This window comes from Prionailurus bengalensis, chromosome E4 (genome assembly GCF_016509475.1).
Source record: "Prionailurus bengalensis isolate Pbe53 chromosome E4, Fcat_Pben_1.1_paternal_pri, whole genome shotgun sequence".
Taxonomy (NCBI): domain Eukaryota; kingdom Metazoa; phylum Chordata; class Mammalia; order Carnivora; family Felidae; genus Prionailurus; species Prionailurus bengalensis.
This window is the reverse complement of record NC_057360.1, coordinates 64,348,234-64,374,559: the sequence shown is the minus strand read 5'-3', so window position 1 is coordinate 64,374,559 and position 26,326 is coordinate 64,348,234. Positions and strand designations below refer to the sequence as shown.

Below are 26,326 nucleotides of genomic sequence, written 5' to 3'. Positions count from 1 at the left end.
AGCGTCTGTGCCCCTCTGTGTTCGTGAATTCAGTCTCTGACCCAGAATCCCTCCTCTCCACCCCCATTCCCCTCAGTCCGAGTACCCTGGCCCTCCCCGGGCTCTCCCTAATTACCCCACACCTCCCCTCCCCCAGCCCAGCATCATTTACCTCCGACTCATCTGGTCTTATTTTTAGCTCAGGCCTTTTCCTTTCTTAATATGGCGATGAGCTTCTAGGCCGGCGTGGGGACCGCGCTGAGGAGTCCTGGACGGCGGGGAAGGGGCGGGGGAGGGGCTCTGGGAGGCCGGGGGGCGGGGTGAGGTGTAGGAGGTGGGAGGGTCTCTCTCGGCCCTCGCGGAGCTGCCCTGGCCTCAGAAGGTTATCCTCTCTCCTGCCAGGCCGAGAGACATATTTAGATGGGACCAGGTGGGGGCCGACGGGTGCCAACTTCGGGGCCGGCTCCGGTTCCCTCCCCGCCCCCTGCTCCTATCCCTCCTCCTGACCCTTTCACTCTTGGCTCTGTCGGCAGCCTGTCCGGGACCCAGCAGTGTCCTCTGTCCACTGCTCTGGGCCCTTCCCCACCCCGCCCCCACCGTGAGCCCCTAACTCGGGATTCAGGACCCAGGGCCCCTCCCTGCCCCGGCCACCCTCTTCTGGACCAGGAGAGCCGACCCGACCCAGACCCCGCGACATCCATGGGCACCGCAGACAGGATGGGGGCCGCGGCCGTGCCCGGCCCGCGGCTGGCATTGCTGCTGCTGCTGCTGCTGGGGACACCCAGGCCGGGGGTGCGGGGGGAGGACGGGCTGGACTTCCCCGAGTACGACGGTGTGGACCGCGTGGTCAACGTCAACGCAAAGAACTACAAGAACATTTTCAAGAAGTACGAGGTGCTGGCGCTGCTCTACCACGAGCCCCCTGAGGACGACAAGGCCTCCCAGAGGCAGTTCGAAATGGAAGAGCTGATCCTGGAGGTGAGTGGGGGGGCTCCGCAGGCCCATGGGCACGCCCGCCACCCCCCCCCCCACCGTGAGCCCCAGCTGGCAAGTGCGCGCAGCCTCTGAGGGGGCCTGGGGGGGCGCGAGGGACAGCAGTGGACACAAGGGCATGTGGCCTTCGCCACAAGAGAAGGGAGACTTGGAACCCAAAGTCCCACCCCAGTCAGGACGTCGTGGGCCAGAGAGGCTGCGGGGAGACCTCGCCTCCACGCCGCGAAGCGCTGGGTTTTGCCAGGACCCGGGTGTCCTTGGAAGGGGGGGCTCCAAAAAGGAAAGGGACGCTCTTCAGAGGACAGGGGAAGAGCCGCACTGTGGGGCGCTGTGGCCCCGGTCTTGCACCCCAAGGAGACCCGCCCGGTATGAATTTTAAATGCCGTGGACAGTCGACATTCGTTTGCACATTCATCCACATCCACATTCGTTTGCATCCGCTTCCCGGCTGGAGGTTCCACGGAGACCACCGTGGCCTCGCTCCCTCTCCCTCGCTCCCTCTCCCTGCCCAGACTGGGCCAGGCTGCATGCCCTGGTTGGAAAATTCTTGCAGAATGCCTTTCCCCCCCGCTTCTCTTTGCGGGAAGCTTCCTCCCACCCCCAAGTGGACTTCAGAACGAGAGCAAAAGTTTGTGTCTGGGGACGACTGGGACGTGTGGTCACACACACTCTCCATCCTTGGATAAGGACGTCTTCTCACCCAAGCTTCTGCAGCCCTTGGCAGTATGGATGGGCCTCGGCCCGCCCGGAGGAAGGACCACAGGCTCCCGTGTGTGTGTGTGTGTGTGTGTGTGTGTGTGTGTGTCCCTGTGGCTGCTAGAACCTGCCATCTGATTAATGCGCTGAGTATTTTTATCCTGAGCGTTCAACATCTCTGGCCATCCACCTGCCAGCAGCCTCCCTTCCCCATCCTCCTGAGGATCCGGCACCAGGGTCTGTTAGGTGGGGCGCCCTCGGCAGAGTGCATCGGGCTCCAGGGTCCAGCCGGGAGGCCGAGGGGGCAGGGTCCTGTGGGAGTGAGGGGCTGGGGTAAAGAGGGGGAGGAGTGCCCTGCCTGGGTCCCCTCTAGGGCCTGCTGGAGTCTCTGCCTCTGAAGGTGACAAGCGGTGGCCACCGTGACCCTCTGGCTTTCCCCACTCTTCAGGGACATGACCAGACTCCCCCCACACCCTCCTGCCCTCCAAAGCTCTCCCCAGTGGGGGTTACTCAGGGACTTCTAATGTCACCCCACACCAAGTGTGGCCTTCAGTCAGGATGGGGGGCAGGGCCTCCGTCACTCTGCAGGCAGGGCCTTCCTCAGGAACCCCCTCAGGAACCGGGAAGGATCACACCTTCAAGGGCAGGATCAGAAGCACACCGACGAGGGCCACGTAGGGGTCAGGGGCCAACACTGGACCGCAGACCAAAGGGGTGGGCTTGCAGGGCACGGGGAGAGGCCCCGGATCCTCGCGCGGCACCCAGGGCAAGTCTTCTATTCCCCAAACGACCCCACCGGGAAGCCCCCCGAGATGGGAACAGAATCCTGGAGCCGACTTTAACCCTCCGTTCCCTCCAGTTAGCGGCCCAAGTCCTGGAAGACAAGGGCGTTGGCTTCGGGCTGGTGGACTCTGAGAAGGACGCGGCAGTAGCCAAGAAACTAGGTAAGGGACCGGCCTTGTCTGGGCCAAGGGCCCCACGGTGCCCACTGGGAATGGAGTCGGAGGTGGGGGCGGGGAGACTGAAATTGGGACGATTATGGCTGGGGTTCTGGCATCTCCTTTACTCCTTAGAGAGACCCAGGCTCAAATCCCAGAAAGGGGGGGCGGTGGCCTTTATACTCACCTAAGAATCAGGGCTAGGTGCTGGGGGAAAGGGGACGCCAGGGAACACCACCGGCGGCGAGGATGGAGAGGCCCAGTCACACCCCTCTGTCCAGAGCTGGGGCCCCGGGAGTTAAACACCGGCCACCAGGGAGCAGCACAGGCCCGAACTGGGCTCCGGGTGTGGCTGGGGAGGACGGTCAGTGATGAAGTCATCTAGTCAGTAATAGCAGTGGGTTAGAGCCGCCCGAGTCTTCCCGGGAGGTGAAGGAAGCCAGGGAAGGGGGGACACCTTGTTAGACCCCACATCTCCCTATGTCCCCTTAACACCCCCCACCCCCCGCTGATCCCACTTTCTCCCAGAGAGCCCCAGCCCCCCACACACACACACCCCCTGGAGAGCCGCCTGGACTAGAGCCAACGGCACAGATCCCAGGGCTGGGGGGTCTGAAGGGAGGGGAGAGGGGCGGGGGAAGGGAGAGTGGAGAGGAGGACGTGGGGTCCAAGGACGCTGGCGCGGGCCCTGGACCAGTGGGCAGCCCGGCGCCCTGGCTCACCTCTGGCTCTGGCTCGCCAGGACTCACGGAAGAAGACAGCATCTACGTGTTCAAGGGAGATGAAGTCATCGAGTACGATGGCGAGTTCTCTGCTGACACCCTGGTGGAGTTTCTACTCGATGTGAGGGTCCCCTGCCCCTAACGGCATGGCTTTAAGTCTTGACACCCTTCGCCGACCGAGTCCAGCCATGCACATGTGCATGCGCGCGCACACGCGCACACACACACACACACACACACGCGCTTGCAGGTGATGGACAGCCCCTGCCTCCCTCTCAGCCCTGCCTCCCTCCTCCCTCTCCTCCTCCTTCCAGCGAGGAGAGAACTCACACTCTCGCCGCTGGCCCCGCTCCTCCAGGTCCTAGAGGACCCCGTGGAACTGATCGAGGGTGAACGAGAGCTGCAGGCATTTGAGAACATTGAGGACGAGGTCAAGCTCATTGGCTACTTCAAGAGCAAAGATTCAGAGCGTGGGTATCTCCCAGGTGTCCTTCCTTGGACCCCCGTTTTACCTGTCCCCCTAACTCCCACTCGGCCCACTGTCTCCCCATCTCTACGCCCTCCTCTCTCCGACCCACCTGCACTGGGGGCTCCCGGATGGGCACCCCCAGCGTTCCACCTTCCCCGCTAAAGTGCAGCTGCTCTCAGAGGACTGAGGGGTGGGGTCTCAGAACGAACCCCTCTGGCCGAAGGAGCCTTGGGGAGAAACAGAGGGGACGTGGCTCCCCGGCCGACCCTGGCCTCCCCAGAGACTGACTCCGAGTTACTCCCTCAGATTACAAGGCCTACGAGGACGCCGCGGAGGAGTTTCACCCCTACATCCCCTTCTTCGCCACCTTCGACAGCAAGGTTCTCCTCCCCGCGGCCGTATGGGGTCCCCCTCGCTCCCCACAGCTGCCCTCCAGAGCTCTCTCCCAGAACCTACGGTCCCCCCCTACACAGGACACTCCTCACCCCACCCCCACCTCAGGCCTCTCGCGCGCGCCCCGAAGATTTTAGATTCCCTAACCCACCCCTCTAGCGTTCAGCCAAAGCCCAGAGCCGTCAAGACACTTGTCCATTGTCACAGTGGCAGTGACAAGGGCCCAGGCTGTCTGACCTCCTTTCTAAGGGCTGCTCCCCGTGACGCTGCCTCGCCCCGTGACCCACCTCCCCCTGCTCCGCTCCCCCCACCCCCTCCCCCAAAGGTGGCAAAGAAGCTGACCCTGAAGCTGAATGAGATTGATTTCTACGAGGCCTTCATGGAAGAGCCCGTGACCATCCCCGACAAGCCCAACAGCGAGGAGGAGATTGTCAGCTTCGTGGAGGAACACAGGAGGTGGGGAGCAGGGTCAACAGACCCCACGGGTACTGGCAGTGGGTGTCAGAATGGAATCCTAACCCAGATCTGGCTCTGTCCTTCCTCGCCGTCGCCCTGCATCAGTGGTTCTTGACGGGGGTGAGGTGGGGGAGGACTTCGCCCTCCCGGGGACAACTGGCTGCGTGGGAGACATTTCCGGTTGAGGAGAGCGCTGCTGGGTAGAAGCGGGGGCACTGCCTAACCTCCTCCAGTGCCCCCAGGACAGCCCCCCGCAACAGAATTGTCCGGCCCCACACGTCAGTGGTGCTGAGGCCGAGAGGCCCTGCCTGCACTCCACAACTGGAAATACCCACTCATCGGTGGAAACGCCACCAACTCTCACTCCCCCCCACCAGACCGGGGCAGGGCCGGTCAGCTTCGTCCAGCTCCAGGTCCACGGCACCTGGCCCGGGGCCTAGAACTTCAGAGACTCTCAGCTGTAACGAGTGAACGAGTGGATGCCCAGACGCCCAGGTCTTACCTTTCTTCCAAAGATTTCTCTCCCAGTCCGCTGGCCCCCTCTGGGTTCTCCCACCTGCTTTAACCAGGCAATGATCTGGGCCTGGTGCCCAGAGCTTAGACTTTGCCAGATGGCTCTGTTCTGGGCTGCAAGCCGGCTGTGCCCGAGGCTTGACCCAGAGGCAGCCTCCGCTGCGAGGGCCCCCTGGGAGGGCATCCTTCTCGCCCACTGAGTAGTGACGGTCTCTTCCAGATCCACCCTGAGGAAGCTGAAGCCCGAGAGCATGTATGAAACCTGGGTGAGTGTCCCCTGGATGGGGCCGGGCCCCTGGGGGAGCAGGGGTGACTGAGGACTCAAGCCCCGGGAATATTCCCACCTGCTGTGCCCTCGCTTGTAGGAAATCGATGCACCGGCAGAGTGCGGAGGGTTTCGTTCCGAAGGACGTGCCACGAACGAGACACACAAAAGCTGTTAAAGAAAACAGGGGGAGGAGCCCCGAGATCTGGGGCTAGCGGGTTTGCAACAGAGGTGTGGGGGGCCTGGCGCTGAAGCGAGCCGTGTCCCTTGGGACAGGGCCACCACCCCAAGGACGTACCTGTCCTTGAATCCAGAAGCTGGATTCCCATCCAACTCAGGTTCAAGGAAGAGGAAGGGTGTGTCTGGCTCTCTAACTTCGGGGAGCACAGCTAAGCCCCCCTCCCCCTAACAGGAAGACGACATGGACGGAATTCACATTGTGGCCTTCGCAGAGGAAGCTGATCCTGGTGAGGGAGGAATGCAGGATTGGATGGGGGGGCACCGGTGAGAGGGGGACGCGGGTGTTTGTGAGTGAACAGGCTTCAACGGGAGGCATTCCTGGGGATCCGCGGGCAATGGCGGGCAGTGGGGGGCCGTCAGGACACCCGCCGCCTCCGTGTCCCCTTCTCCCCTGCCCCACCTGACACTTCTTCCCTGCGTTCCCTACAAGATGGCTACGAGTTCTTGGAGACGCTCAAGTCCGTGGCTCAAGATAACACTGATAACCCCGACCTCAGCATCATCTGGATCGACCCCGACGACTTCCCACTGGTGAGGGGCACGGCTCTCCTAACCCCCACCCCCCGCCTCACGGTGGCACTTTCTGAGACGAGCTTCCTTCAGGGTCCCGGCCCCAACTCCTGGCTCGAGGACCTCGGGAGGTTATGTCCAGTACAGGTTCAAGGGCACCGTGGGCAGGAAAGGCACCCTGAGAAGGGGAAGCAGGATGGGGAGTGAATCTCACGGAACGTGGCACCCGATTCCCAGAGCAGAGGCTAGGCGGGTAGCTCGTGTGCCCAGGGCTGACTTCTCCTACAAACGCCCAGAGTTTTGGGGGGGGGGGGCAGATGCACACCCTATCCTGCAGGTGGGTCTACACAATTGCAGAGTCCAAGCACAGGGATCCCATTGTCAGGGGACAGCTTTGTGCCCAGCGGGATCCCCAACACCTAGTGCCCGTTAATGTTTACTTATTTTTTAATTTTTTTTTTGACATTTTTTATTTATTCTTGAGAGACAGAGAGAGAGAGAGAGAGAGAGAGAGAGAGAGAGAGCGTGAGCAGCAGCCGACCCTCCTGATACTTTCTTTCCCTCTGGGATTTTTCCCTGTCACTGCTTACCTCCGCTCCTTCCCTTTGGGCCTTAGGGCTGGGCCTGTCCCCCATCCGCATGGGTTCAGGGGGACCTTCCTCTGCCCCTGGACTGAGCCTCGCGCTCGCCCTCCCGGACTCGTGTGTTCCTGGACTCATGCTAACTGACCACACGTGCTCTCTTCACAGCTGGTGCCATACTGGGAGAAGACGTTTGACATCGACCTGTCGGCCCCACAGATCGGAGTCGTCAACGTTACTGATGTGAGTCCCCTTCCCTCGTGCCCCGCTGGCCCCTGACTCTGCTTCCCGGCCCAGCCCACATCCCCTGCTCTGCTGACTGGGCATTGAACCCTGCCCAGAGGAAGGAGACGCGGCCGGGCTCATGGCTGCGGGGAGGGGGAGCGACTCGGGCCCTGAACACACCCCTGCTGGAACTGGCTTGTCATCCTCAAGGCCCGGGTCACAGCCCATCTCCTCCACGAAGTATGTCCAGACCCCCCGTTTGGAGTCCCACCCCTCCTCGCCACTCCCAGCGCCCACTTGGCATTGAGAACGTGACTTCTCTGTGGCTCTTTGTGTGTTACGCCTGCCCCTCCCAGCCGACTCCGCGCCCTTTGAGGACAGAAAGCTTCTCGCTCCCTCGTGGCAGGTGCCTCAGACGTGCTCGCGGAGGTGAACCGAGTGGAGCCACAGTCTTTTCGTTAATACAATTGTCAGTCCGACTGGGGAGGCAGGTGCTCTGTTAACTACGCGCCCGGATCGCGTAAACTCTATCATAAAGGGCCCCATAAAATGCCAGGGAGGCACAGAAATCAAAGCTGCTTCTGCCGCAGAGAATCCGAGAGAAGGGTTTCAAAGGAGTGGCATTTAAAGTGGAGCCAGGACAACCTACAGGGGTCCCCCACGTGGAAGTTGTGAGAAGCCATCCCCAGGCCGATGGGAAAGTTAGTGCCAAAAGTCAAAAGTAGGGAAATGAATACCAGGTTCTGGAAAAGGCAGGTCATTTGTTGGTGTCGTTGTTTGGGTTCTTGTGGCGTGAGAGTCGAGAGGTTTCTGCGGACGGTGCTGGGAAAGCAGGTTAGGAAAGCCTTGATCGGAAGGGCTGCTGGCTCTGTTCTCTGGCCACGAGGAGCCACCAGTGGTCCCTCATCAAGGGCACGACGGGTGTGTTGGAGAGGCTGAGGGAGAAGGTCTCCTCGCCAAGCCACTATCCCAGCCCAGACCTCCACCTGAACAGCACCCCCCCGCCCCGCCCCCGGCCATGACAGGTGCAGGGAAGGGACAGAGGATGTAGGCAAGGACTCAGGGAGCCCTGGACGGGTCTGAAGACCTGAGTGGGGCTTAGCTCGGGTCCCCTGTGTGTGCCTCACCCAGGCGGACAGCGTGTGGCTGGAGATGGACGACGAGGAGGACCTGCCTTCCGCTGAGGAGCTGGAGGACTGGCTGGAGGACGTGCTGGAGGGCGAGATCAACACAGAGGACGACGACGAGGAGGAGGACGACGACGATGACTAGTTACTGTGGCCGCCGTGTCCCAGCCCGCCCGCTCTCCTCCTCGTGATCTCTTCTGCCTCCCCTGTCCCTCCCTGGGCCCCTCCAGGGACACCGGGTCACTCTCTGCCCTGGGGCGCGCCGGGGTCCGCCGGCTGAGTGCTGAGCCCCTGACCCTCACCGGACGAGGACGGATCCCACTCTTAACCCACGTGCCAGCCCGGGTGCCTCAGCTGACTCGTGTCCTATCCCACGGTGGCCCTGGGCCCGCGATTCGTTTCGTCCATCACTCTGTACAATCTTTCCTGGGACTCTTTCCTCTTCGGTTCCCTCCACCCACGCACACTCTTCCCCACACTCTCAAATCCTGCATCCTTCTGACCGGCCTGTCCCTGGCCAGGAGGAAGGGCGGGCCCTGTGTTTGGGGCTGTCTCTCCGCCATCTCTTGTTAATGTATTTGGGTCAAATGAGAGGCCTCAATAAAGGATCTGGGGCAGCAAGAACCAGTATCTGCTGAGGAGGCCTCACCCCGTGGCAGGAGGGGGGCAGCCGGAGGACGGGGTGGTGGGAGGGGGGAGTGTTGGGTGTGGGTGCCTTGTGAGGGCGCTGAATAGAAGGAGGGGGGGGCTCCCTCCAGGCAGTCGTCCCAGAGGAGAGTGGATTATTTATCTGCTACTAGTCAACAAGCTTCCACCCCCACCCCGCCGCCCCCCAACACATGGTGTTTGTCCAGCATTGCTCACAGGCTCAGGGAGAAGACGGAGGGCCAGGCCTGTCCCTGCTCCCGAGCTGATTAGCCTCCCTGGGAAGTCGAGCCGAGCAACTAAACAATTGAAGACAAACACAAAGCAATAAGTAATTAAGTGATTACGGGCTGCTTGATAGCACCCCCCCTGCAGCTCTTATTTGAATGTCAAGACTGAGCCCAAATAGCACCTCCTCGGTGAGGCCTTCCCAGAGGCGGCCCCTCCTGCGGTTCCCTCCTCTGGGGTCACGCCGCGCGCTCTCTACGCTCCTACTCCAGTCCTCAGCGTGTTCTACCCTAGATCGTCATTTACACGCCTGTCTTCCCCCGCTGGACCGGGGGGCCCCTTGCCCCTGTGCCCACAGGGCCTGGCGCACAAAACGCGGCGCTTAACAAACGTCTGTTGGAAGAAGGAACAATGGAACAGGATGGCTCAGAAGAGAGAGGTCACAGGGGTCTCTGATGGCTTCATAAAGTGAGCATTTTTCTAGGCCTTCGATCAAGAGTGGGGTCCGACGGGGCCAAGGAGTTCGGGAAGGAACCTTGCAGTCAGTGGGAAACCTGAAAAGCACGGGCAGGTGCTTTTCATGTGTATCATGCAGGGGGGCACAGGAGAGACCAGAGACACAAGCAGAGATGGATGTTCCAGGGCTGGCCGCAAGGATGGGTGGGCACGGCGGGTGGCAGAGTTTGAGTTCAATCCTGTGGCAGTGCCCAGGGGGATGCGCAGGGGGAGGGGAGGGGACTCTCACACTCAGAGGCCACCAGGAGAGTCAAGGTGGAATTGGGGAAGCGTGGCCCCGAGTCGTGGTCCCAAATAGAGAGGAGACATTGCGTTTCGTACACTCAGGATCCTCCCCCGGCCCTGGATCTGGGCTGCCGGGGTTCCTGCCTGGAGGGGTCCGCACTCTGTCCGGCACAGCCCAGGCTGGCGTATGGGCAAGGGAGCCAGGCGTCGAGTCGCGGAACCAAGCTACTGATCACGCCCGGAACTCACAGATGGGACAGTTGTCATGGGTCAGGTGGAAAGGCGCTGCTGAGAGACTAGGGGGCCACTCGGTATGGAAGAAGGAGACACGAGGTTACCGAAGCGTCACCTCTACAGACAAACCCGGGACATGCTCCTACGGAAGGCGCAGGAGTGTAGAGCAGAGACCGTGTTTTTACCCAACTGGTAACCACTTAATGCTCAGTCTAATCCGTGCTGTGGGCCATGGGCGGATGCGATTCTAACAGGGAGCTTACGATCTAGTACAGGTCACTGGGAGGTCCCACACTAACTAGAAGCTTCTAGGTTTCAAGCCCCCCTCTGTGCCAGTCCTCAGAAGAGCCCCGGCAGACGGGCATCAGCGTCCCCATCTCACCGGTGAGGACACTGAGTCTCAGAGGCATAAACCACCCAAGAAAGGACGGGAGCCAGCACGGAGCCCCAGTCCCCCGTGCCTGCTGCCTCGGGAAGATCTGAGCCTGTCACTGACTACAGACACACCATTGAGTCTCTCTGAGTCTTAACGACAGGTCAGTGAAATGATGTTCGGTCCCATAACGCAGAACAAACGAGATATCCTCAAAGGCAGATTACGAGGCGGTCTTACTCTGGAAGCGTGGTGCCAGGAGAGGGCCACTGAAGAGCAGAGAGAAGGCCTGTGGAAAACCCAAGACGCCAGGAGCCTGAGCCTCTTTCCGGGGCAGTGTAGACCAAGAAAGCAGGGGTCCCGGAGGCCTGACCCGGCTCTGCCAGGCCACAACCGAGGGAGGCCGGGGCGATCGTTCCCAGAGGTCCCCGGGGGAACTGGTGGGGCCCGGACCTCTTCCCAGGGCCAGACCCTGCCAGAGTTGAGGCAAGAGCCCTCAGGCTGGAGATGGGGGTGCAGACAGATGCTTCCCCACTTCTTCCTTCCCTCTTTCAGTCTGGCTGAGAATCTGGGGGAGGAAAGTCCCTAGGGGTGGAGAGGAAGTTGAGAGCCGCCGCCGGGTGCTGGGCCTGGGCAGAGAGGCAGAGCTAGGAGACAGAGCTAAGTGCGGCGTTGCAAGATGTCTATATTTGCATGCTGAGCTCACTGCTGCTCTTTTCCTCCCCAGAAAATAAAATTACATCATGGTGGGGGGAAGGCAGGAGGGCGATATATTCGGGAAAGGTGAGAGGAACACAACCGGGCATCACCCCCGAGGAGAGAAGATCCGGGGCTCCAGGGCAAGGGGACGAGGCCCCGTGTTGCTTCCCGCCTGCATCCCTACCCACGCCCCCGCCCCCAATGTGGAGAAGCCCGAGCTAGCCTCCGATCCCTCGCTAGCGGGTCCCCTGACCCAGAAGGGGAGAAGAGAGGTTTTTCCAAACACAGGTCAGCCAGCTAAGAGGATCAGAGGCCCGAGGCCCGCCGAACGCCTAAACCCTAACGCACTCTGTGCTCCCCAGGGTCCCAGCCGCCGCGGCCACCGAAAGGGAACCAGGGGACGAGGGTGTCCCGCTGGGAAAGAACGAAACCCGAGGGCCGGGTCCCGCAGTCCCCGGGGGCGCGGGCAGCGGCCCTCGGCAGCCCACCCGCCGGCCCTCCCTCAAGCCCCGCCCCCGCCCCGCCCCCGCCGTGACGTCACCGGCCGGCCGGGCGGGGCGCGCGGGGCTCGGACTCGGGCTCGGCGGGCGGAAGCGGCGGCGGCGGCGGCGGCGGCAGGAGCGGCGGGAGCCGAGGAGGAGGCTCCGGACGCTGCCCAGGAACCGGGACGCCGGAGAGCCGCGCCCTGAGCGCTCAGCCCGCGGCGGTGAGAGGCGGGCCGGGGCCGGGGCCGGGGTCGGGGTCGGGGTCGGGGCCGGGCGGGCGCGCAGGGGCGGCGACCCGGGGCCGCGGGGGGCGGCCGGGGTGCGGGGTGCGGGGCCCGGCCCGGGGACACTCGGCCGGGAGCCCGCTTCCCGCGCGGGCCGGCTCGGCCAGGACCCCCGCCGCGGCCCGCGGGGGCCACCGGGGGACCGGCGGGCGCGTGTCCGGGGCAGGGGGGCGGGAGCCGGGGGCGAGGAGGAGCAGCTAAGGCGAAAGCCCTAATTTCCTCCAGTCCGTGTCGGAAGCGACAGGGACACGCACACCTACGAGAGACACGCCAGCACACACGGTGACACACACCCATGTGACTCTTCCACACATCGCTTCGCACACAGCAAATCACAAACGTCCCTGCACTACACATCCACCCCCTCCCCCCACGGCCTCCATGTGCACGTCCCCTGGGAGAACATCTGTCTGCGGGACAGCTGAGTGGGGGCCCCTGTCCCCAGGCCACCCTGATTGTCTGGGCACAGTCTCCGAGCCCTGGGCCTCAGGTTGCCCCTCTTTAAGACAGAGGGACAGGGAGACGGGATCCGGAGTGAGTGAGCCCGCCTGGCGCCCCGACGCTGGGGGAGCCGGGAAGGTAAGGGGCTGCTGCGGCCTCTGCCCCCCAGGTCCACTTAGGTGCCGGGAGCGGCTGGTTTCTGCGCCCCGAGTGGCCCAGGGATGGAGGAGGGGGTGGGAGAAGAGGAGAGGGAGAAAAAGAATGAGTATGAGTCAGCCAAGGATGGAGCCCAAGTCAGAGAGAGAGAGAATGAGGAGAATGTGTGCGAGGGACAGGGACACAGTCGGGGACGGGAGGGGAGGAAGCGAGGCCGAGGTGGCCAGAGCAGTGGGAAGCGGGCTGGGGGCTGGGCGGCACGGGCTCCGAGAGCCAGGACCCGGCGAAAGCAGGATGGGGCGAGGCCCCGGGGAGTTCGAGAAACGTGCTGAATGTGTGGGTTTTGTTTCTCGACGAGTCTGGCCCCCAGGCTGTCAGAGCGATTAGCTTTAATTGCTCTTCCCTTTGTGGCTAAACACTCCGTTGGGGAGATTGCCAGAGATGCCCTAGGCTGCCCACTGCCCCGGTTGCCTACTTCCTCACCGCCCCCGACACCTGTGCCCGTCCTGTGTGCGTGTTGTCATGCGTGAAGAGGGCCACGGAGTCACGCCCTGCCGGGCCGTCCCCTTCCCTACGGACCCTCACGCGCCACCTGGATGCAGCCAACCAGTTCAAGCCCCTCCCCCCCCTTCCCCAAGCTGCCACTCTCTGGGCAGCAGGGAAACTCACTCTTTCCTAAGAGTGTAGTAGCCCTGGGTGTTCAGAGGGGGACACTGAGTCACAGACCCCAGCGGTCCTCGGTACTCGGGGCCACCACCCAGTGAGACCGGCTGAAAGCCCACTGATAGGACAGGAGGAAGGGAGCGAGAGACTGCAGGAAGGAGATGGGTGAGGGGGAGAGGTGGGAAGGAAACCGAAACAGGAGTAGGAGAGACACCACCAGCTGAGTGGCCAGCACTCGGGCCACCTCACCAGCAGGCAGCCCTCTCTGCCCTGCCCGACCCGATGCCAGAGGTCTCCTGATGCCCCCATCGCGGGGCGTCTGCCTTCTCTTAGACTGAGGGCCTCTGTGCCCAGGGCTAACCCACCTGCCTTCTCAGCCTGAGGCCCGGGTCTCCCCTCATTCCCAGGCTGGCCGGCTGAGTCTTAGAGCCCCCTTCTTCCTTTGTTACAGGAAGAAAGACACCCCCCCCCAAAGCTGAATGGAAGCTAAGGGAAGAAGTCAACTGAGTGGGTTATTAAGGGAATCATTAGGACTAGGACTGCTTGAACTTGGGGCCCAGGTAGAAAGGGCGCCCTGCCCTCCCTACTCACCCCTCTGCTTCCCCTCGCCTGGCACCCCATGCCCGGATCCAGAATCGAGGCAGTAAGACCCCCTCCTGCTGGTGTGGGAGACCTCCTCCACCCCCCACTCCGGCAGCTGCCACAGATGGGGGGGGGAAGGCTTTGTTTTGAAGTTTACTGGGAGTTTGGGACCAAACGGGAGCGGGGATGGGCATGAAGTAGTGTCCCAACGCACAGGGGTTACCCCGATTTGCTAGGCTTCTCAGGGTGCCCCGGCCCGCTGCTTCCGCAGGTGGTGCCCCAGGGCCCCCACCTGTCTTGCTCCGGGCTCCTATCCCCGGAGGCCAGCATGTAAGATCCTCCCCACCTGCCCCTCTCCCCCCAGCTTCCTCCATCACTTCCACTTTTGTCAGGGCTCCACCTGGGGCCAGCTTGGAAGGAGAGGGAGGGAGGGAGGGAGGGAGGGAGGAAGGAAGGAAGGAAGGAAGGAAGGTAGGTAGGTGTGAGGAAGCAGTGAGCAGAGCACAGAATGATCTGGGAGGGAAGGGGACTGACTTCCTGGCAGCCTCAGCTCCGGTCCCGGTTCCTGCCTTGGTATCCTGTCCCAAGAATGGCCTCCACCCAGGCTGCCTGGTGTTCCCCAGACAACCTCTGTGCTGCTCCGGGGACCTGGAAGACTTTGCAGGGCTGGGAGGGGAGGAGACGCCTCTGTAGGCCCTGAGGAATCCTGAGTCTCGGTGACAAAAGTGACCGGGGGCGAAGGAGCCCGGCTTCTGCCAAGCCCCACCGGGGCCACACCGCCCCGAGGACGGTGCTTGTCCGTGAGACTTGAGAGCCACCTAAGGAGATTCCACTTCCTTGCGCCCCAAGAATTCCCCAAGGGGCTGGCCTTGCCCCTGCTGCCCCGCCCAGGCCTGGCTGGACAGATCTCTCCTGGGAGGGACCCCCCAGGCCGCCTTTCCCACTCCTGCAGGGGGCCTTACTGCACAGCTTGTGTCCCTCCTTGCCGCTCCCACACCCCTCCCATCCAGTGGTGTCATTGTCCCCACCGCTGGGGGAGGGGGGGGCAGAACCGAGGTCACCCTGGTAACCGCGGAGTCCCCGCACCCTCCCCTAGGATCCCTCCTTTGCAGCCTCCTTCCCTCTCCCAGCCCCGGCTCTTCCTCCATTCTGTGGGCCCTCCTCACCCTTCCCTTCTCTCTGCTTTCGGGCCTGTGATTACAGAGCTGACACACGCGTGCGGCGTTCGCACACGCACACACACACACACACACACACACACACACCTCGTACGCTCACCGCCACCCATCCAGCCCTAGCACGTACACATCCATTCCCAGAACACGCACGCACCCCCACACCCCGCCACCGCCACCTCCCGGTGCCCGCGCCCCTCAACGTTCCCCCCACCCCCGCGCCTCTTGGGGGCCTCGCGTCTGCCTCGCGCTCTAAGAAAGCTCCTACCCACCGCCCCCCTCCTTCGTGGGTGGCTCACTCACACATTAATCCCTCCCCGCCCACCTCCCCTGGAAGTCTGTGTTTTAGATTCAGAGCCCTAAACCCAACTTCCTTCCAGGAGAGACACACACACACATTCTCCTTCCACAGGATCTAGTTACAGCCTCTTCTGCGTGAAAATGGACAGGAGACCCCTAACCGCTGTCCCATTTCCCAGCCGAGGGCTTGGTCCCAGGGTCTCCTCCATGGGGGGGGGGGGGCGGACACAGGGTCTTCTTGGGGGCACCCTGCCTCCTTCCCGTGCTGCCCCTTCCTTTTGAGCTCTCTCCACCCCCCCCCATTGATGTCCTCATGCCTGGACCCCCCTGCCCGTCACCCCCCTCTCCTGGCCCGGGATTATGGAGGGGGTTGGGGGGGGGCTGGGCTCCAGAGCCTGTTGCTGTGACCTAGATTTCAAGGCAGAGACGGCTCCTGGTGCTGACAGTCAGAGAGCATTGTTCCTGGCCCGGCCTGGTGGGGCGGCCGCCGGGCCCTGCTGTCTGCTTGCACCTGGCTGTGCAAGTGAGCGTGCCCGTGAGTGCCTGTCTCTTGTGGGGGTCCTGCTGGCTCATTGTGTGTGTGTGTCACAGTGCCTGCCACCAAGGGAGGCTTGTTGGTTCCGGTCCGAGTAGGGGGTTGGGAATGCGGACTTCTGGGTCCACGCCTTTTACTATGCCATGCCTCTCTGCCTCAGTTTCCCTGCACCTAGACCAGAAATAAGGAAAACGGGGTGAGGCCAGCCCCTCGCCGTCTGCTACGTTCCCAGGCCAGCGTTGGGGTGATTTGTGGGCAGTCCCCGTCAAGTACAAGGTCGTCTAGCTCCTTGTCCCAATCCTTGGTTCAGCCAGAGTTTAGGATGGAACTTACTTTTTAAAACGCTTTACTTTTCTGATTATAAAAGAAACATATATTCATCGTGGCGGGGGGGAGCCCCTTTTAAACTCAGCACCGGAGTTTCACGTCTTATCACTTCCAGAAGTTCATTCTAAGGTCTGACCTTCCTTCTTCCTGTCTTAGTCACGCTTCCTACCTAGTGGGAAGGAGGGCCTTGAACGTTCTCTACCTTCCCACTTCAAGATCTTCCCGAAAGAGGGGTGGGGTGAAGGCCTAGGGGAGCCGCAGCCTCGCCCAAGCCCCCTCCAGGAGCCCATCCCGAAGGTGGTGCCAGCCGGACGTGGGTGCAGGCAGCGGTGGCAGCCCCTTTGCTGCCAGACTCTCCCAGAGCTGCCTCGAAACCCCTTCCCCTGCCACCCAGCCAGCCTGGGAACCGGGCAGGGGGCCAGAGCCAGCCGCTTGGTATTCTGGGGCGCGGGGGCTGCGGGCGTAGCACAAAGGCTAGGAGAGAGGGCTGTGCGGAGGCCCGGCGGCCATCAAGGGAGAAACGGGCTCCACAGAGGTGGGGGTGGCCTGTTGCTTCCCCCTTCCCGCCCGCCCGAGCCCTAAGGACTGAATACAGGGGGGCACAGAGGGGCCAGGGGACCGTTAGACCAAGCACCTAGGCATCCATCCAAAATGAGTCATTAGAGGGGCGGTGGGGAGTTGAAGTGAGGGACCCCTTTGCTTCTGGGGAAGAATGGGAGCTAGAACACACGAGCTCTAACCAAGCAGCCCCCCTCCTGCCCCTCCTGCCCCTCCCAGAGCTTCTCACTGCCACGGCCGGCCAGCCTGCCTCTCCCTGAAGGTCGTTTTGGAGTGTTGTGGGGTTTTTGTTTTGTTGGTTTTTTTTTTTTTTTTTGACAGGGGGAGGGGTTGCAGGTGGGTGGGGCGATTCTGGGGGGGGCCTGGGAGGCAGTGGGTGAGAAAGTCTGGAGCAGGTTGCTATGGTAACCGCCTCCTCAGTCAGGGGAGCTGTTGCCAGGGTTACTGCTGGGGGGGGGCAGAAATGAAAAAAGATGGGGGAGAAGGAGGTGTGACTTGTCACTCTAGGCTGAAGCTTGGCCCCTAGCTTCTCGTCTCTTCCCGACTGCGCCCGCCGCCCTTGGGTCTTCATTTTCTCCCTCCAGCCGGGGGAGCCCCCCCCCCAGCCTCTGCCAGGGTGGAGGGAGCTGGTGGAGGCGGGTGCCGGTGAGGAAACCGGACTGGCACCTCCAGCTCAGCCGCCTCTCCCTTTGTTCCTCCCGCCCCCAGTCATGGCCGAGTACGGGACCCTCCTCCAGGACCTGACCAACAACATCACCCTTGAAGACCTGGAACAGCTCAAATCGGCCTGCAAGGAGGACATCCCCAGCGAGAAGAGCGAGGAGATCACTACTGGCAGTGCCTGGTTCAGCTTCCTGGAGAGCCACAACAAGCTGGACAAAGGTGGGCGGGGGCCGCGGCCTCTCGGGCTCAGTCCTGGCGGCGGCAGCGAGAAGCAAGGTCAGGGCCGCACGCGCCAAGCACTCTCCTCTCCGGCAGGCGGGGAGAGAGGCTGCGAGTAGAGACCCGGGGGTGGTGGTCCCCTGCGTGCCTTACGGTGCTGTCAGTCACTAACGGGGGCGCTCACACGCCCCTGTGCTATTGTCAGATGTGTGACAACACATTAAAACACAAGTCAAAGGCGATGAGATTAGAAGTAAAACCACAGGTTCCGACGTTTTTCGTATCCACTTTTAGAGACCACACTGCTCTGGGAGTGGCTTGGGCGGGGAGTCGGTGCGTTAAGCTAGCCCTGCAAGGCAAGTGTATTTCGAAGGCAGGGTCCAAAGCGGGGGCATGCCTGGCAAAGGACCACAGTCCCAGAGGCAGGAGTGTCTGGTGTGCCTGGAAGAGCAAAGGGGGCCTGTTTGGCTTGGCTGGTGGGGCCTAGGGTACATTTAGTGGTGGCTGGAAAGGTAAGTTAAGGCTGCGCCGTGGGGGGCCTTGAGGGACGGGGTATTCGGCGGGCGGTAAGTGACCCCTGGGCCCCGTGGGCCGCGAGAGGTACTCGTCTGCCTGTGGCATGGCGAGCGGTCAGGAGGCGGCTGCAGAGGGTCACAGGGGAGGAGCCAGGGAGGAAGGGCGGAGGGCGTCTGCAGTCTAGAACCGGCCCAGCCACGGAGAGAGCATCCTTCTGGCCACGGCCGTGCCCGGGCTCACGAGGCCCAGCATCTCTCCTGGCTGGTCTGGGGCCTGCACCCCCACAGGTGCTGTCAGGAAATTCTTTCTGCTGCTGAGGAGGAGGAGTGCTAGGGAGTCAGCGTGGGTGTGGGGGGGTCAGGAAGGCCATTTAACTCTTCTGTTCTCCCCTCCCCGCAACGTGGAACCTGGTATTCAGCCCGAATCCCTCGTTCTAAATCCCTAATGTTTTAAACTTCACTGACCAACCACCTGCTCTTCCCGGGAAGTCCTCCGTATTTACTGTTGGTGCCTTAGCTTTCTTGTCCTGCTCGGCAGCCCCGCCCCTTCCAGGGGCATGCCCTCTGATAGCCAGTGTGGGTCCCAGAAGCCTGGCCTGGTGGGGCAGGGGAGGCCTCTCCAGCCTGGCTGACCCCGTCTCCGTCTTCCTTCAGACAACCTCTCCTACATCGAGCACATCTTCGAGATCTCTCGCCGCCCTGACCTGCTCACCATGGTGGTGGACTACAGAACCCGTGTTCTGAAGATCTCCGAGGAGGATGAGCTGGACACCAAGCTGACCCGCATCCCCAGTGCCAAGAAGTACAAAGGTAGGAGGCCACGCCTTCGCCGTGCACCTGTCCCCCCGCCCAGGGGTGATCCTTGGAGCACTTCACTCTGGGGAGAACGGAGGCGGATGCGGCGGGCCTGCCTGCTGTCGTCCATGCCTCCCGTCCCTGGACACCTCCCTTTTTGCCCCCAGACATCATCCGGCAGCCCTCGGAGGAAGAGATCATCAAACTGGCTCCGCCACCGAAGAAAGCCTGAGCGAGGGGGAGGAGAGGAGGAAGGTTGGACCTTCACTGGACCACTCCCTTCCCCCAGCCTCCAGGGGAGGGCCGAGGGCAACCCCCCCAGTCTACCCACTTACTAACCTGGTCCTAACCCCCTTACTGTGCGCGTGTGTGTGCGTGTGCGCACGCTCTGGCTGTCCGTCTGTATGTCTAGCTCATCAAGTTCCTCCTCCTTGTGAGAGGATGGGGGTCGGGCTGGGGTGGGGGGGGCTTCGTTTCCCCACTTTAGGGGGAGGTGGGGGCTGTTTCTATGCAAATAGAAATGGGCACATTCCTCCTGCTGCCCTTTCCTCCACTCTTCCCCCACACGGCCGAAGTGTGGGAGCAGAAAGGACCTGTATTTTCCTACACTGAGGAGCCGAGCTGGGGGTGAGGGCCCGGGGAGAGGTGGCTGGACCTAATGACGAGCAGCGGGAGGGAAAGTGGTTACCCAACCCCCACCCGGACCGGGCAAAGAACAGCCAGAGTTCCGAGTTTGTACTCCCATGCTGGATTGGCCAACGAGTCTTTTCTAGTGGTTCCTCAGGCTGGAGGGCCTGGGCCCCAGCAGGTCCCATTTTGCTCCCCTCCCATGGGCCTAGGATGGGTATGAGCCAGGGATCTAAGGAGAGAGGACCGCTGGATCCCTTCCTGGCCCCGAAGTTCAAACCCCGTGGAGCACCCAGCATTAGACCCTCCCGCCTCCCCCAGAGCCCATGCTGGGAGCAGGCCCCCCTAAACCAGATGTGGGGAGGGGGGCCCTCTTTTCCACTCCTTTATTCCTACTCAGACTGTTGCACACACTGACTCCAAACCTAGGGAGACTGAGGAATGAGCTCCTTAGGTCTTAACCCCAACCCCGTCCCACCCACAGGGTCCCAGCGTGGTGACTACAGGCGACCCTCCCTATGTCGGGTCTAGAACGCCCCCAGCTGGAACGAAGGGAAGAAGCTAATTACAGTGTCTTCCTTTGCACTGACCACCCGCCCCCCACCCCCGCCACCCTGCCACCCCGCCCCCAGTTCAGTCCAGGAGGGGACTTGTTAGCCTGTAGCCCATCTTCCCCACTATCCTGGCGTGTTGGGCTCGTGAATGCCTCCTAGCCAAATCACTAGAGTGCAGTGACCCCAGCCTCCTTCCTGTGCCAAGATGCCCTCCCTGCCCTGACCGTGCTAACTGTGTGTACATATATATCTACATATATGTATATTAAACCCGCACTGCCATGTCTGCCCTTTCTTGTGTCTGGCATTAACTTAGTGTCTAGGCCAGGGCGGGGGTGGGGGGGGGCGGTGCAGTGAAGGGAGCGCCAGTCCAGTGGCTATGTAGTGAAAACGAAGAAACTTTCTTCAAGTTTAAATTCACATGCAATCTCAAGAGACTATTCAGAGAAAGTTTTAAGTTCAGAGCTTTGAAGACGTGGGAGCAAAACTTAAGTGGGAGCGGAGGGCTGGCTGTCAGAGGAGGGAAGAAGCCAGACTGGCCGGAGAAAGCCGCCTCTGTGCCCAGCCCAGCCGTCCCCTCTGGCCACCGCTGCGGACACCTGCCTTAACACATACACCCTGAGTACTCCACACAGTTTTGCCTTAAAGGACCTTCCCAAGTTTCCCCAGCCCTGTCTGGCTTCTCCCTCAAGGACAGAGAGATACTTGCAGAATTGGGAGGGGGGAACTGAGCACGAATTGTCCTTCCGGTCAGGATATGTGATGTGAGAGTGTGTGTGTGTAAGAGGAGAGAGAGAGAGAGAGAGACACGGAGGAAGGAATTAGGAGCTTTCTCTGAAGAGGAGAGAGGGTGAGATGGGAGAAGGGAGACAGGGTCATTTTCAACAGAGTCTAGTAGTATCTCTGTAAGGCAAAAATAATCTAAAAAGACTAACCTGCCCTCCCATCCCTGTACTGCTGTGAGATCGTCCCTATCCTGTGCTCCCCCGTCTGCAGTGTGCACGGCCTCATTCTAACCCTGGAATAAAGGTGATTGTACTGTACCCGGTTCTAGAATTTCTGTGAATTACCAGGACTTTGGAGTCTTTGAATGACTGGGGAAGGGAGGGGGAGCGATACCCCAAATCCCTCACTGCAGCCTGGAAAACACCCCTAATGGTATCCTTCCCCCCGCCTCCCCCCACCCGTCTCCCGAGTAGCCCTGAGCTATGGGGCCTGCTCCACTGTAGCCCAGGCCTGGAATCAGGACTGTCCCAGACCAGACCTCCTCAAACCGTAAGGGAGACAGGGCCAGGAGCCTATAGTGGAAGAGACCAACCCGGTCCATCACGAATGAATGGGCCACATGTCGCACACACACAGCGGCAGTCAGAAAGGAGAAGAAAAAAAAAAAAAAGCTTTACTGACAGAAAATACACAATCAATTCCAGAGCGCATGGTTTTCAGGCCACTCCACGACCCCTCCGGCAACAGGAGTGCGCGCGTCCCCGCCTTGGGGAGGAAACGCAGCAGCTGACATCTGGTCTGAGAGTTGCTGAGAAAAGGGGCAGGAGGAAGGAGTGCCTTCCATCCCTTCACTCTGCCCTTCCTTCCTGGCCTGTTCTAGGAGAATCGGGCCGCCTCAGGATGCAGAATTCCTGGTTGGGGGCTGGGGGGGGCGGGGGGGCGGGGTGGATAGCAGCACAAGCAATAAGGGCAAAGATTCAACTTAGGACTTTCATTCAGCGACCAGTGACGAGACAGGTGTCCAAGCCCCAGCTATCTTCATCCTTAGATTAACGATTTGTCCCTCAGTCGCAAGATGTCAAGAGGTGGACCAGCTAGAGAGGCCACCCCAGGAGGCCTTTCTCTGCTATACTCTCCTCCCGCGAGGAAGGGGGCTGCTGGGGCAGGGTGGGTGGCTTAGAGAATCAAGCAGCTACAGGTAAGAGTGAGCGTGTCCTCTGTCACGTACAGTATGAGGAGAGACAGTCTGCAGTGGCAGAACCTTCCTGAAGTCACAGTTCAGTCGAGTTTTAAAGACGGGCCAGCCTCTGGTTGGGAGAGCATCCTGGAAGCACCCACAAGACCCAAGGAGAGGTAGGAGATCTGGGGCAAAGAACTGAAAGGAACTCCGTTTTCCCAATCCCGCAACCGCGGCAGGAAGCAGAGAAGGGCAGAATCGAGGATCTTTCCGTTCTGGAGCCTCCAAAAACCCAAGGGGTCGGCCCCCATCTCTGGTGGCCGCAAACAGAGGGCGGGCTGGGCCCTGTGTGACTGCGAGGGCAGGACTCCCACCCTCCACCTTCAGTCCCTTCCCTGCAGTCACGGAGGACATACAGGTATTCAAACTGACAAGAATTTTAACGTGCTACATCCAAGTTTGACTTGCTTTTTAATATATTTATAGATATAAAATTAGGCCTCTAACAGTGACAGGGCAAGGAGACTGCTGCCACCAAACAACTTTTTTTTTAAGTAACAGAAGAGGTAACATCCTTCCTATCCTTCCTCCACTTCTGCCCCTCCTCCCGCCACCCCAGCCCCCCTCACCAGACCTAGTTAGGGGTGACGGGATGAAGAGAAGGGCATGTGTGAAACACCGTGGGAAGGACAGAGGATGAGCGGGTGGGAAGGACAGTGAAGAGTGTGGGGCGGTTAGGGGCTCCAAGGACTCCCCAGAATAACGGGATCCTGGGATGGGGTCGTCTGGGGGCGGCGGCGGGGGGGGGGGGGGCAGGGGAATGCAACTGTCACGGACTTTTAAAACATAAAGAAAAAGGTCAACAACCTAAACCAAAGAGAGAACGGCACATCCACCGCCCCCACCCCGGCCCATTGGTACTGAACAGCCAGTTATCCCCGCCCCCCACCCAAGAAACAAGGGAGATTAAAGAAAAGGAAACCCCATTCCCTACCCCAAACCAGTTAACAAAATAGGCTCCCCCTCCCAAAAAAAACAAGGCTTTGGGGAGAGGCCGTTTCTGCTGAGCCCTCTGCACCTCTCCGCGGAGCCCATGCCAGGGCCTGGCTCCTACTCCTAGCTACTCCGCAGGTTCACGCCCCCTCCGGTCTGTCTTTCTCCCAGGAGGTCTGTCTTTTATCTAAAGCAAAAAGTCCAAAGTGCGTTTCTGCTGAAGGTAAGGGCCTGAGACAGGAAAGGGCTGTCCAGGCAGGATCGGGGTTGGCAGCTCCGGCCCGCCCCTCCTGGGTCCGAGGCCTCAGGAAGGCATGCACTGCACCCGGTCGGGGCCCTCCTCCTCGTCCGATGTGTCTGAGGAGCTGGGGGACTCATCCGAGTCTGCATCTGTGGCCCCAACCCCAGGCTCTCGCCAGCGCTGTAGAATGGGAAAGGCTTGTTAGTGGTTTCCCCACAAAGAGGACAAGCCTGTTAGGTCTTAACTGTAACTCAGGTGCTCTAGGCCAGGGGTCGGCGGACTTTTCCTTAAAAGGGCCAGATAATAACTATTACCGACCACGTCTATTGCATGTGTCTATTGCAACTCTTCGGCTCCGCTGTGGTAGCACGCAAGCAGCCACAGACCACGTGAATGGACGGGTATGGCTGTATTCCAGTAAAACTTTATTTGCCAAAACAGGCAGCATGCCAACTGCCAGAGTTTGCTAACCCCTGCCCTAGGCCTCTTCGGGCAGAAGGAAAAACAGAAAGTCACTCTGACACTTATCATTTTTCCCAACTCCTTCCCCACCCTCACGCCTCTGCAAACACCGCGCTCGCACGCGCGGCGATGGAGAGCAGAGAGCAGACCCCACCCGTCTGCCTGGTGGCTCTTCCAAGGCTACACCAGGGCTCTGGTGGGGGTGCAGGACAATGGATAAGAAACCCAACCACAACCACCCGATCGCTTTTCAAAATGGCGAGGAAGTGTGCACTAGGACATGTGACCCTTGCGGGGGTCACCGCCCCCGGGCGCCCACCCCCCCACGCCAGCTTACCCGGTGGTGGCGTCTCTGTCTCAGGTGATGCATGAGGAACCAGAGCATGTGGCTATCAAACAGGTCAGTGTGGTGCAAGCTGTCTTCATCCCGCTCCCGCTTGTTCTTCTTAATCACCTGAACCAGAGAGGGTGCTGGGGGTGAGTGTGGCGAGTAACGACTAGGGACCCCGGCCCTGATCAGAAGGGACTGACGCCCCATCCCCCTGAAAACGTCCTTCAGGAGCTGTTAAGCCGAAGGGGAGCCAGACCAGATTAGGAAAGGGTGCCCCAGGTTTATCCACTGAGAAGGTCAGGAAGCTCTAAAATAGAACGATTCTTCCTAAAGACCCCCCTTCCCCACTCCGCCGTGAACTCAGGGCACTCCACAGCTGCCCCTGGACCCCTGCGCAGGGGATGCTCCCCGAGGGCCAATCACAGCCGTGTGGGGGAGGGTGTTAGACTCAAAGTGCAACATGGACCTCCGCAGTCAGCCACTTACATCCTTCAGCCCCGTCAGCTCAGTGGAAGTTTCAGCAGTGGGTGCCCAGATCTTGACATCATGGTCTAGGCCGCTGGTTGCCAGCACAGGCAGGTGAGGGTGGGGCTCAAGACAGTTTACCTGGTCAAGAGGAAAGGAAACCACAGGCTCAGGGGTATATGGGAATAGGACTTAAAAACCACTACTCACCTTGAGCCAAACATATTCCTCAATCAGAGCTGAGAGAGTGCTGGGAAGGCAGGCCCAACCATCACGAACGCAGGCCAAGGGTCCTGGGGGTGGAAGAAACGCTGGACACAGACTGGATAGATAGAACAGGCCCATCTCTCATCTCCCAGGTATAGGCAGGGGTGGCCTCGCCCTAGACACAGCCGCAGGGGCAGGGGGGTGACTGGCCAAGCTCACTGCTGGCTTCACAAAAAGGCAATGAGGTCCAGATGACCTCATCTACTCCGGATTCCACAGTTCCAACTTGCCCAAGGCTGGAAAAAAAACATCTCAGTGCCTTTCACCAAATGGCAAATAAATTTTTAAAAATGAAGAAAGCAGCAGCTGCCGCTGAGCCCCCAGAAAAGAGAGAACAATCACATTCACTTGGCACGGTTTACTTGGACTGGAGGAAGGCACAGGCTGGGGAGGGGTGAGGCAGTGGAGGCACGCGGATGCTGGAGAACCCTGCACGCCCCAGGGGGACGGCATCCTGCTGCGCACCCGGAAAGCCCAACAGGCTCAGCCATAGGGTGGCACAGTGTAGGAACACAGCTTCCTGGGGCATCCATGGCATCAATCTAAACCACCTCTGGGTACAGTGACTGCGCAGGAGAAAGGGACTGTGGCAGACAGGCAGGCCTTCTGGCTTCAGCAGCTTCCTTCTGTCTGGAGGCACCCATGCCCCCTGCTGTCTAACTTGGAAACATCAGCCTTCCAAACAGGGCAGGGCAGGGCAGGGCAGGGCAGGGCAGGGCAGGGCAGGGTAGGGCAGGGCAGGCAGCTCCCAGGGCCACTGGAAGAGCTGGTCCCAGATCTAGCTGCTAAAGCATTTTGGGGCTTAGTCAGCCAAAGAATAGATAGGAAAGGCACCCGGAAGGAAGAGGGTGTGGCCCTAGCCGGTCCTCACCCGTGCCCCCCCCACCATCCCATCCCGCCTTGCAGCTGCCCCCGTAGGCCAAAAAATCCACCCCTGGCAAAAAGCCTCTTTTATCTTTTCCTCCTCTCTGGACCAACCTCCTCTGCCTGGCCTGCACACGCAGAGAGCGCAGCTGAGGGGAAACTGGGGCCAGCATGGAAAATAATACTGACCCGGGCTCCCAATCGTCTTTGTTCTTCCATTTTACAAGTAAATAAATGCTCAGAGAAGACTGAAGTGAAGCCCGAGCCTGAGAGTAAAGCAGAAACCACGTTTCCCCTCTTCTCCTTCTCTCAAGCCCCGTATCAGCTCACTGGGAAGTTTCTACTGGGGCTCTTTTCGGGTAGTGCGGACAGTTCTCAGCATCTGCGGCATGAGGAGACCCCAGACAGGAGCTCCGCTGCCGGAGATTATTATCCAAAGATACGTGACAACTTACACGTACAAACCAGAGATCATTCCGCCGCCTCCTGATGAGCCCTCCACCCTGACTACCTCTCCTGGAGCAAGTCAGCAAAATCAAAAAAATTCCTTGCAACTTGGGACTAAGGACAAAGCCAAGGGCAAGAGAGACAGCAGTCAATACCGTATAGTACCTGGGTTGGAGCCTGCAGGGGGAGCCGACAGAGAGCTTCTGGGCCAGGCCCGTCTGAACGCCAGCACTACCCGGTCAGTAACAACCTGAGCGGAGCAACGAGCTCCAGCCTCAAGAGGCCTGGGCTGGGAGATACGCGGATGGGACAGAGCAGTGAAGTGCCCTGGGGGACCAAGGACTGTCCTTAACATCAACCCCACCCCCTTGTCCTTAAATGGGAACAAAGAAAGGACTAGAGACTGACGCAAAACCAGAGTCGAGAGACCTGGGCAAGGCGGATGAT

The 26,326-nt window shown here is 60.7% G+C and overlaps 3 protein-coding genes across 6 annotated transcripts in view; 2 read left to right on the top strand and 1 right to left on the bottom strand.

The window, feature by feature from the left end:
* The first annotated feature begins 385 nt into the window (after nucleotides 1-385).
* Nucleotides 386-8,728, top strand: CASQ1 (calsequestrin 1). Its single transcript, XM_043568941.1, has 11 exons — nucleotides 386-957; nucleotides 2,528-2,612; nucleotides 3,349-3,449; nucleotides 3,687-3,798; nucleotides 4,104-4,177; nucleotides 4,516-4,646; nucleotides 5,380-5,425; nucleotides 5,837-5,891; nucleotides 6,095-6,195; nucleotides 6,924-6,998; nucleotides 8,112-8,728. Exons 1-11 carry the CDS (start codon nucleotides 400-402, stop codon nucleotides 8,250-8,252), a joined length of 1,479 nt encoding a protein of 492 aa, XP_043424876.1. The 5' UTR covers nucleotides 386-399; the 3' UTR covers nucleotides 8,253-8,728.
* A 2,858-nt stretch (nucleotides 8,729-11,586) lies between these two features.
* On the top strand, nucleotides 11,587-20,949 carry PEA15 (proliferation and apoptosis adaptor protein 15). Of its 2 annotated transcripts, none has more exons than XM_043568935.1 (4): nucleotides 11,587-11,733; nucleotides 17,242-17,415; nucleotides 18,585-18,740; nucleotides 18,893-20,949. In XM_043568935.1, the coding sequence occupies exons 2-4, from the start codon at nucleotides 17,244-17,246 to the stop codon at nucleotides 18,955-18,957; spliced, it is 393 nt and encodes a 130-aa protein (XP_043424870.1). In that variant the 5' UTR covers nucleotides 11,587-11,733; nucleotides 17,242-17,243; the 3' UTR covers nucleotides 18,958-20,949. The 2 variants fall into 2 exon arrangements, with proteins under 2 accessions (XP_043424870.1, XP_043424871.1); XM_043568936.1 differs by lacking the exon at nucleotides 11,587-11,733 and adding an exon at nucleotides 12,183-12,375.
* A 1,314-nt stretch (nucleotides 20,950-22,263) lies between these two features.
* Nucleotides 22,264-26,326, bottom strand: part of DCAF8 (DDB1 and CUL4 associated factor 8) — a 40,577-nt gene continuing 36,514 nt past the window's right edge. For all 3 annotated transcript variants that reach the window (XM_043568933.1, XM_043568931.1, XM_043568932.1), the window contains exons 12-14: nucleotides 24,323-24,442; nucleotides 23,843-23,959; nucleotides 22,264-23,223 (exon numbers count right to left, since the gene is read on the bottom strand). In XM_043568933.1, the coding sequence (XP_043424868.1) occupies nucleotides 23,107-23,223; nucleotides 23,843-23,959; nucleotides 24,323-24,442 (354 nt within the window). In that variant the 3' untranslated portion in view covers nucleotides 22,264-23,106. The remainder of the gene's footprint in view (nucleotides 23,224-23,842; nucleotides 23,960-24,322; nucleotides 24,443-26,326) is intronic.

Excerpts from the sequence above, each read along its gene's own strand:
- CASQ1 (XM_043568941.1), top strand. The coding sequence starts at position 400 with ATGGGACCAGGTGGGGGCCGACGGGTGCCAACTTCGGGGCCGGCTCCG. Across the intron at positions 2,613-3,348 it reads GGCAGTAGCCAAGAAACTAG|GACTCACGGAAGAAGACAGC; the intron begins GTAAGGGACCGG and ends CTGGCTCGCCAG. Across the intron at positions 4,178-4,515 it reads TCGCCACCTTCGACAGCAAG|GTGGCAAAGAAGCTGACCCT; the intron begins GTTCTCCTCCCC and ends CCTCCCCCAAAG.
- PEA15 (XM_043568935.1), top strand. The coding sequence starts at position 17,244 with ATGGCCGAGTACGGGACCCTCCTCCAGGACCTGACCAACAACATCACC. Across the intron at positions 17,416-18,584 it reads CCACAACAAGCTGGACAAAG|ACAACCTCTCCTACATCGAG; the intron begins GTGGGCGGGGGC and ends GTCTTCCTTCAG. Across the intron at positions 18,741-18,892 it reads CAGTGCCAAGAAGTACAAAG|ACATCATCCGGCAGCCCTCG; the intron begins GTAGGAGGCCAC and ends TTTTGCCCCCAG.